We start from the raw sequence: 11,014 nt of genomic DNA on the forward strand, positions 1-11,014 counted from the left end.
AAATGTGAATATTATGTTTTTATGATTATGGTTTGGCACTCAACACACATGATTAAGCTTAATCATGCCGAGCACCTCTGTAATTTTGCAGTTTGATTGCCATCCTGCAGGTTTTGGTTGTTCCTGAATGTAAGTAGGTAATGTGGGTTTGTGTTCAGTGTGAATTTCCTTGTATCTAGGTGGCAAAAGAGTTGCTTTTATACCAGTTTATCACAGTTAATCACTGTGATATCACAAACCAGCTCCACCTGATTGCTGTAATTGCTGTCTTGATGCACCAAAGTCTCTTTGAAGACACCAACCACTGCGAGTGATCGCAAATCTGGTCTCTGTCATCTATGTAACCATTTCAAAGACAACAAGATTGCAAATTTGTTTCAATAATTTTGGTCACACCACCATCTCAAACTGCTGTTTCCCCTAGTGTCAGTGTAAGTTCTTTTTTTGGGCAGGAAATCAGACTACAAGAAAACTGTCAAGACTTCAACACTGAACATTTAAGTTTTACACATTGGCATCATGTTTTAAAAAAACTGCCTGCAAAAACACTTCAGTATCGTGCACAGTTAATGTCATATTATAATAGAGGAGGGTCATGTTTGGTATGGTTGGAGATAATAGTGCAAAGGCGACTGTAAAGAGGAGCTTGAGTTCACTGTAATGGGACCAACAATAGGTTCTCTGCAGAGGGAGGAGAGAGAGAGGATTTGCTGCAGTCCAGGTGGAATCACATGGTGTTTATGGAAAGGAGCAGATCGGTTTATTTGGTAGCGAGGAAGGCAAAGGCAAAGTAGGGGGTATGTCTGGTGGAGAGCGGGTTTTAAATGAGTGGTCGTGCAGGTAAGTCTTCCAGGTGATTTCTTCTCTTTAGCCATTAACCTTTGAGGCAGTGCAGATCACCTGGGAGCAGCGAACAGGTGACGGAACGGAATCCAAGCACACAGAGGTAAAAACTGGAAGGCAGATGGACAAAGAAGGTAAGGAGCAAAGAAGCAGGAATATTGGTTGCTAGCTCAATGAGCCCTGTTACTGCTACAGAAGTCAAGATGATCTGACGGCTACCCGTTTTGATTCACAGGAGGTGCAAAAAGAACAGGACCATAAGGAATCCACGTCCACCTGCAACTTAGATTCACTGAAAGAAACCAAAACCGAAGAGTAACCCAACTTACCCCGGCCCTGACAAGCATCACAGAACTCATGAAAGAATAAATAATGATTCTCTGCACAGACACTTTATAAACAATGATAAACCACATTTACTTTATATTTGCTGGCCCAAATTGGGACTTAGTTAATAAAAATTTGAGAACCCAATCTTTTCATCAGTCCTTCAGTGTGTGTTTGTAAACCTAACTGAGAAGCTGAAATTACTTACTATATAACACCTTTATTTTCTTCACACAGCTTTTCCCTTACGCCTTATTTTTGCATATTATGGGGAGAAGCTGAAGCAGAAACCAGCTATGCACACATACTGCACCACACGATTAAGGCTCCTGGCATACGCTGAAGAACTACACAACCAGCAGAATGCAAATTAGCATGCTTTCATCATGTAGCGCTACATTCCTTGTCTCACCTTTGCATTAATATATAATATGTGTTTTCATTTGTGCAAATTTTTTCCTGTATTCAAACAGCTGAAAAGCAAAAACAATGTGAAGGAATAAACCATATATTCCTGTAGTGCATTGGTAGTAGGAGGTCTGAGGTGTTTACACTGTGTGTGTGTGTGTGTGTGTGTGTGTGTGTGTGTGTGTGTGTGTGTGAGTGTGTGAGAGTGTGTGTGTTGCACGATTGCATGATTATTTGTGCTTTCATTGTCTTCCCAGTAAGCCTCGGTGGAACTGTGTGAGCATCTCAAAAGCTGGGATGGCCTGCGGATCAGTTTCATGACCTGCAGAGAAGATGGGCCTCAAGCAGCCTCTGCACGTGCGTGAGCGTTTGAGAGGGGCGATGAGAGGCGCTTTCAGTTTGTGCTCTCCACAGCAGGGTCATTTTGGCAAAAGAATGCTTGTTTTTGAGGAAATGAAGATGGAAAAACATACGGTAACCCTTGGGAAGAAGGGAGCGGCTGAAAGTAGCTTTGAGTCTGATTTGTGCGGATAATAACTATGTATTTACTTAAGTAAGTCAACACACAAGAGCGAGAGCAGGAAGAGTCTGTTAGAATGGGATATTAGCTGAGAGGTAATACAAACTTTTCTCTTTATAAAAGCCAGCATCCAGCCACAGCGGTATCGATTTGAAACAGCAATCCTTCTTTTGTAGTTGAGCCCAAACAGACAGCAGGAAAGACTCTGCTGAGCTAATAGCCTTCACTCACCAGCCTATGTGTAATAAGAATACAGAGATAAAGTGTCTGTTCATTTAAGTTTCTATTGTGATTGAGTGCAGGTGTGTGTGTTAGAGAAACGTCTCTGTAGGAGTGTGGTGGACTGCCAGTCTGGTGTTGCGCGTGTGCATGTTTGTGATAGAGCACGCATGAGTGCACTCGTGCAAATTTGTGTGTTTGCATACGAGGAGTTTAAGCAGTGTGATACCTCCCGGGCGCCGCTCGTTCACCTATCCCCTAATCTCTGCCGACTCCCAAGTGAGATAACAGAGCTTACTCACATTTGAATATTCCGACTTCTTACCTTGAATGTCAATTATAGAGCCGAGGCAGCTTTTCCTCTGCTTTCCCGCTGTGCTTCTGTCACTCCAGTGGCCTGATTGTTTTGTGGGGGGGAAAAAGGACACGTTTCGTGTGGACAAAGCGATGGATGTTTGAATTTGTACCAGCAGATTTATAAAAGGGGCCGACAAGCAGAGGTCCTCTATTCTGCCAAATCACTGATTGTCTTCAGTCCATCAGTAAAGATGAGATGCAGAAGTTGCTGTTTGGATAACGCACACCTTTCCTTTCGGATCTTTTCAATCTCTGTGCAATTTCAGGGGGTTTGATTTGATTCAATTTGCCTCTAATCGCTCCCTCATGCACATTATAATGCGAGGCTCTGCATACGAAGTGCAGAATTGGGGCGATTTCCAGTTACCTTTGAGTGACGAGCAGCCTCAAAGAGGGATGGTTGCATAAATCTGCATACATAACTCAAATGTATCTGGAAGCATAGCGGAATAAAGTCATTCATCCTCTCCCTATCAAGTCTTTCTGTCGACTGAGGACTTTTCTGGCCTCGCAACAATGTAAAATTATTACATTCTTCATCATATTTATTATGGTGCAGCTAAAGCTGCAATGGAGCCCCTTAAAAGACTGTTTTTTTTTCCATTTATTAATTTATTTTGTGCCTCACACCCATTCACACATGCATGCTGAATTGAGAAATGCTGAGAAGAAGCACTGTTATTTTTCCCCCTGCTAGATTTATGCAATCTATTCAAACACAGTGGGAATTAGTGAAACCCTGGAGCAACACAGTTCAAAAGTTATCAAAATGACTCCAATAAAATGTTTTGAAGTCGCAGCAAAAAGAAATGTAAAAAATCTTGGACTCAATTCTCTGCTGTGTGGAAAACGGAGAGACAAAGAGAGCAAAAGGAGATGGAAAGGAGGAAGAAGCGGCGTGCAATAGTGAGAAAAGGCAGCCATAGCGGAGAGGTGCTAAACGTGCCTCCAGGTAAAGGAACCATTGACTCATTGTGTCCTATCTGAGCTTCCGTCTCAAAGCAGCGTTGCTGCATCCATCTGACTCAAAAGAATCTGCTGAGTAACTTTGTTTGGGATGAGGTTACAGCAAACTGTAAATTCTCCCACGCAGTCGAGAATCATCCTGCCCAAACAAGGGAGAGATGGAGGAACAATAAAGGCTGAGCTCATGCCTTCTTCCCTCAGACAACAGCTCATCATGCTTCACCTTTTCTTTCACCTCCTTCCTGTTATTTTTACATTCCCTCTTCTGCCCAGTGACTCCCTTTCCTCCCTTCTTTCTCTCTCTTCCCTCCCTGACTCCCCCCCACGATTTTTTTTTTTGCCAACCATCTATCCTTCTCTTCCTCCCCACCTATCCACAGTTGTTGCCTTGGTAACAATACAAAGAGATTTTCTTCACAGCTCTGTCACCGTGGCAACGCTTGGCTTTCCTCCAGGCTGTTGTTGGAAGTGCACCTCTTTCCGGTCCACTCCAGGCGGCTTGTACTGACCACGGTCAGAAAGAGGCTATCCATCGGTTGGAAATCGCTTAAATGTTGATGCAGCTTATCAGGGCCAACTCGGAGCTTTTGTGGTTGTTAAGCTGCAGTGTTTTGCTTCGCTACAGCACTTAAAGCCTTAAATGTAACATTAACTGGGCTGTAATGATTAGAGAAGACCTTTATCATCTTTGATAACATCGAGGTTTGTTCCATCAAACTAAAACGGTAGAAGACAAATGTTCTTAGAAACTGCAGGAACTTAAAGGAATAACAAAAGCACCGTGACAAGTTATTAATCCCTTAATATCTAGTGCATCATATTTGATACACCAGTTTATGTGAGTTTTTGAGACTTCTGCATTATTGTGCTGATGTAGAAATCTTAAAGTCTGCCCTGAAGACCCTAAAAAAAATGGCAAAATACATTTTTAGGCAATAAATGTGGAAACAAATGTAGCAAATATGATACAAATTAAAACTCAAAGCTAAAATTGAATTATTAAGTAATTATAAAAAAATTCAAATTTAATAAAAATGTTAAAAAGGTTCAATAGACTAAAGGGTTAAGGGTTAACTTTAAAGTTTTGTTTTACATTTTTGATACATATGAGGTATCATGGCTGACAAAAATCAAAACCATACTTTCTTTAAGCACAGCCAATCCACACTTTGTGTTGCATTTTAATTATTTGTATTTATTTAAAGGCTTCTTGGAAGTCCTGTTTTGACAGGTGGCCTGTCTCTCTGTGATCTAACCATGAACCTCAAACACCAGCTTCATTGCCTTCTTCATTTCAGAAACTGATGTTTGACCTAACTGACCTAGCTTTAATATCATTTCATCTCCTGTAATAAATGCTGGCTCTCCAGCTAAGACCTTCAGTAAGAGCAGTTTTTGGTAGAGGACTGAAAATAGCAAATGGGGTGATGAGCATGACTAGAAAGATGCTACTCTTCTTTCTTTTTAACAGTCTTGGATTGTAAATAATGAATTCAGGCTCAGGTTGTAACAAATTGAGAGAAAACATTCGGCACATGCGACCTAAACTGTGGTGTGTCATGAGACTCCATGCGGAGTAAAAACGTAATCTTTGCTCACCAGACTCTCTGCTCCACAGATTTTGCTTCGTTAAGTCTGTCGTCTTCTCCAAAATGAAATTTAACCTTCACAGCTTTTTAAATTCATCAGATTGCAGCTTCCACTAAGAGATTTTGGTCCATATTGACATGATAGTATCACACAGTTGCTGCAGAATTGCTTGGTTGCGACTTTCACATTCCACCAAATCCCAAAGGTGCTTTGTTGGATTGAGATCTGCTGACTGTGAAGGCCATGTGAGTACAGTGAACTCACTGTAATGTTCAAGAAACCAGTTTGTGCTGAAAGCAGCCAACAGAAGATAAAGGGATGGACATGGTCGGAAACTATACTCATATAAGCTATGGTGTTTAAATGATCCTTAACTGGTAACAAGGGACCAAAGTGTGACAAGATAATATCCCCACACCATTACACAGCGCTGATACAAGACAGAGACATGCATTTGCATTGTGTCAAATTCTGATTCTATCTTACAAATGCTGCAGCTGAAATTAAGACTCATTACACTGGACAATGGTTTTTCAATCCTCTGTTGTCCATTTCTGGTTAATCTGTGAAAACTGTATCCTCAGTTTTCTGTTCTGGGCTGACAGAAGAAGCACACAGTGTGCTCTTCTGCTGTTGTAGCCCATCAGCTTCAGTGTTCAACGCTCAGTGATGGTCTTCTGCATACCTTGTAAATAACAAGTAGTTGTTTTATTACTGTTTCCTTCCTAACAGTTTAAAGCAGTCTAGGCCCTAGTATTGATGAGGCACTGGGCATTTTCTCTTTTTCAGCCCATTCTCTGTAAACCCTAGAGATGGTTGCATGGGAAAATCCAAGTAGTTACAGATGTACTCAGACAGGCCAAATTGTCTTGACCATGTGTTCACACCTAAAAGCTTTCTCCTATGTGACTGTCAGATTACATACTTGGATTAATGGACAGATATACACCTAACAAAAGTGAGTGTATATTACATGGTAAGAGATATAAGTTAGTATGTTGAGTGTGGAAAAAAAACAGGCATGTGCAACAATCTGAGTGACCCACTGACCTGGCTGTGACTACTTTGCACCATTTTAGTAATGGTTATAGAGTCCCCCAGTCAGAATTGGTGAGCACCTACCGTACTCCAAGAACAGACAAATTACTGATCAGTGACAGGGTCAGTAGTTATTTGGGCCATGTGCTGGAACTAGTCTGATCTGGGATGCTTACAGAACTTACAGTTGCTAGTGTGTCGATGCCAGATAATACAAGGGATGTTCTTACAGAGCTCATGCCTTGGTATGTTAAAGCAGTTTTAGCAACATGGTAACCTGGTAATAGTTTAAAAAAAGTTACACAAACTAAAAGACTTTTTTACTAAAACAAGTAGGACACTACTTGTGATAGTGTTTAACATTAATAGTGAGGCTGAAATTGTTTGGTCTGATGGCTGACTCTCAAAGAACTTGTTTGACTTTTGGATAAAAATCCACCACGATGGTGGAGAGACAAGTTGTCATGAATCGCTGTGCGGCAGGCAGGAGTTGGACCCAAAATGCAGGACTCACAGACTCGGGGAGGTGAACTCAAAACACAGCTTTATTTGCTGGTAGAACAAACATACAAACTAGACTAAACTGGGAAACCATAAACTAAGAACTCACAGGGAGACACAGGGAGATCCACACACAGCATGAGGGACGACGTCACGCCGAACAGAGGGAGACGCAGACAGAAATACACAGAGGGTTAACGAGGAAAGTGGGAACACACGGGGAACACAGGTGACACTGATAATCATAACGAGACAGGGCGGGGTGAACTGAACATGACATGTACGGGCGTGAGAGTCACAAAGTAAACAGGAAGTGCACAGAGGTTCAGACAGGAGGAGAGAGAGCACGGGGAAAACACAGACATAACGGGCTGGGGAAACATGAAACTGTCATGGTCCCTGTGCCCTGCTGGTCAATCCTCTATTGGGCAATATGTTTGTGGTTTGTTTGCTCTCTCGCCCTCTCTCTCTCACTCTCTCTCTCTCTCTCGCCACGGCGATGCTCACTGCGGGCTCCCGCTGCTGGTCCACACACCTGCTCATCACCACACCGGCCGCTGATCCCAGCTGATTACTGCACTACTTAGATGGCGAGTCTGCACTAGTCTTCGCTGGATCGCTGAGCTATCAGTGTCAGTTAGACTTGTGTTTCGGCTAACCTTCACCTTGAGAATTTCTTATTATTATCCTGCTAACCCGACGTTTTTTTGTGTAGGTCGTTTTTGGAACCCGATGCGGAGAGGAGTGATTGAAGGGGGAACTTTTTGTACAGAAAGTGTGGAACACCCTTCTCCCAACCCTGTTTCCCACGGACCCTGGCGACCCGGACCCGTTTCCCCTGCACGTTGTATATAGCCACTTGGTGTATGTGTTCACTGTAAATAAACGCACTGTCCTTCGCTTAAAGGAAAACCCTGGCCTGCGCCTGAGTCTCTTTCGGAACCCCTAACAGAAACAACCACAAAGGGAGACGAGGGCTCATAAATACACAGGGCACACAGGGGGGGGAGAGAGAGCATGGGGAGAACTTGGACATAATGGGCAGGGGAAACATGGAATAAAACATAAGGAGAGACGAGGGCTCACAGATACACAGAGGGGCACACAGGGGGTAAAAGCCATGAAGGGAAAACACTTTGGGAACAACACAACAGGGCAACTCAGAAAACAGGACCAGTCGAGGCAGGACCAGACGAGGCAGGACCAGACGAGGCAGGACCAGACGAGGCAGGACCAGACGAGGCAGGACCAGACGGTGGCGATGCGGGGGCCGGACCAGGCGAAGCACAGGCTGAGGCTGGACCAGACGAGGACGAAGACTCGGAGGCTGGACCAGACGAGGACGAAGACTCGGAGGCTGGACCAGGCGGAACTGCAGAGGCTGAGGCTGGACCAGGCGGAGCTGCAGAGGCTGAGGCTGGACCAGGCGGAACTGCAGAGGCCGAGGCTGGACCAGGCGGAGCTGCAGAGGCCGAGGCTGGACCAGGCGGAGCTGCAGAGGCTGAGGCTGGACCAGGGGGAGCACAGGCTGAAGCCGAAGCTGGGCCAGGCGGAGCAGAAGCAGAAGCCAAAGCTGGACCAGAAGCAGAGGCTGAGACCGGACCAGGCGTAGCAGAAGCAGAGGCTGAGACCGGACCAGGCGTAGCAGAAGCACAGGCAGAGGCTGGCCCAGGCGTAGCAGAAGCACAGGCAGAGGCTGGCCCAGGCGTAACAGAAGCACAGGCAGAGGCTGGACCAGGCGTAGCAGAAGCACAGGCGGATGCAGCCGGACCAGGCGACGACGAGGCGGTCGCAGGTGGCGGCTGGACAGGCTCCTCGGGCCCTCCAGCTGATGCGGCGTGAGGCTGAACGGGCCCCTCGGACCCTCCAGCGGAGACAGGAGGCTGAACGGGCCCCTCGGACCCTCCAGCTGACGAGGCGTGAGGCTGGACAGGCCCCTCGGACCCTCCAGCGGAGACAGGAGGCTGAACGGGCCCCTCGGACCCTCCGCGGAGACAGGAGGCTGAACGGGCCCCTCGGACCCTCCAGCGGAGACAGGAGGCTGAACGGGCCCCTCGGACCCTCCAGCTGACGAGGCGTGAGGCTGGACGGGCCCCTCGGACCCTCCAGCGGAGACAGGAGGCTGAACGGGCCCCTCGGACCCTCCAGCGGAGACGGGTGGCTGAACGGGCCCCTCGGACCCTCCAGCGGAGACGAGGAGGTGCTGGCTGGGCTCACTGGAACCCCCAGCGGACGAGGTAGATGGCGACACGGGAGCCGCGGAGTGCTGGATGAGCTCATCCGAGCTTCCAGCAGGAGCCGATGTAGAGCCAGAGAGAATTGGGACCCCGGGCTCAACGTTAAGCTGGCTAGAAAACTGCACTGCTACGGGGAACTGGGCCAAAGGTTCAGGTGCGAGCTGAGCTGCTGGACACACGGGGACCTGAGCTGCTGGACACACGGGGACCTGAGCTGCTGGACACACGGGGACCTGAGCTGCTAACGGTGGAGAAGTAAACGACTGCACAGGGGACTGAACTGATGTCTGTAGTAACGGTGGTGGTGAGAGTGGAGTAGGTGGTGGAGTTAATGACTTCACAGGGGAATGAACTAGAGGTAGTGACGGTTGTGGTGCTGGTGGTTGAGTGGGTGACTGTGCTAAAGGAGGCTGCACTGGGGACACTGGAGACTGCACTGGGGACACTGGAGACTGCACTGGGGAAAGCAGAGCTGCAGGAGACTGCGCTAGAGACTGCAGTGATGGTTGTAGTGGAGGTGTGACGGGTGGAGGAGTGGCTGAAGTGGCTGCGGGTCGGGCGGCTAATGGCTCGGCTACAGAGTGCCTTAATGGCAGGGCTATGGGTTGAATGACTGACTGAGTAGCAGCCTGAATGGCTGGGTGTAGTGACGGTTGTGGTGGAAGATAAACAGGTGGTAGTGTGGATGATGGAGCTAAGGGCGACTGAGTGGCAGACCGAACTGATGACTGAAGCGATGGTAGAGGTGAAAATGGAGCTTGTGGTGGAGTTAATGACTGTGCTAGCGGGGACACAGGAGACGCAGCTTGTAGCTGGGCAGCTAAGAGAGCTTCAGGAGGCTGGGCAGCTAAGAGAGCTTCAGGAGGCTGGGCAGCTAATAAACTGTTCACATTACCATCCGTAGCACAAAACACAACCCCTGAACGAATAGTCCCACGGTTCGACACAGAAAAAGAGTCCTTATTCACCACAGCCGGCGATGTAAAAGTCCGAACGTCCGGCTGTGGGGTGGCGCGCCCGCGGCGTGATCGACGTTTCTTCCCCGCAGATGGCTCCAAAGGGCCGGGAAAAACCACATCCGGCCGGTGAAACTGACGCGGCTGCTCCAGGGTGGCTGTTGTCTGTTGCTGCTGGGCCAAGTCTGATATTTCCCGAGTTCGCGCCGCCTCCCGGGCTTCATTCAAATTGGCCAATAAGTCCAAACATCCTCTGACCTGGCGGAGATGAGAATTTCCTTTGAGGATTGCTTCGATAGCATTTATCCCCACAATCTTTGCCCTTGTATTGGAAGTGTGGGTTATCCACTCGACTAGGCGTTGGACACGTATCAGATCGCTCTCCCCGGGTAAGTCTGCTGGGTCCATGTTGTGGTGACGTCGTACTGTCACAAATCGCTGTGCGGCAGGCAGGAGTTGGACCCAAAATGCAGGACTCACAGACTCGGGGAGGTGAACTCAAAACACAGCTTTATTTGCTGGTAGAACAAACATACAAACTAGACTAAACTGGGAAACCATAAACTAAGAACTCACAGGGAGACACAGGGAGATCCACACACAGCATGAGGGACGACGTCACGCCGAACAGAGGGAGACGCAGACAGAAATACACAGAGGGTTAACGAGGAAAGTGGGAACACACGGGGAACACAGGTGACACTGATAATCATAACGAGACAGGGCGGGGTGAACTGAACATGACATGTACGGGCGTGAGAGTCACAAAGTAAACAGGAAGTGCACAGAGGTTCAGACAGGAGGAGAGAGAGCACGGGGAAAACACAGACATAACGGGCTGGGGAAACATGAAACAACCACAAAGGGAGACGAGGGCTCATAAATACACAGGGCACACGGGGGGGGGGGGGGGGAGAGAGAGCACGGGGAGAACTTGGACATAATGGGCAGGGGAAACATGGAATAAAACATAAGGAGAGACGAGGGCTCACAGATACACAGAGGGGCACACAGGGGGTAAAAGCCATGAAGGGAAAACACTTAGGGAACAA

General features: G+C 47.4%; 1 protein-coding gene across 1 annotated transcript; it reads right to left on the reverse strand.

The window, feature by feature from the left end:
• Positions 1-867: 867 nt before the first annotated feature.
• LOC146626344 (uncharacterized) lies at positions 868-10,370 on the reverse strand. The gene is made up of 3 exons (XM_085361806.1): positions 8,753-10,370; positions 8,541-8,714; positions 868-953 (listed from the first exon to the last, which is right to left on the reverse strand). Exons 1-3 carry the CDS (start codon positions 10,368-10,370, stop codon positions 868-870), a joined length of 1,878 nt encoding a protein of 625 aa, XP_085217932.1.
• Between the last annotated feature and the right edge of the window lie 644 nt (positions 10,371-11,014).

Source organism: Diplotaxodon limnothrissa, linkage group LG8, assembly GCF_057381915.1.
Source record: "Diplotaxodon limnothrissa isolate DT_005_m linkage group LG8, D_limnothrissa_male_GT1.1, whole genome shotgun sequence".
Taxonomy (NCBI): domain Eukaryota; kingdom Metazoa; phylum Chordata; class Actinopteri; order Cichliformes; family Cichlidae; genus Diplotaxodon; species Diplotaxodon limnothrissa.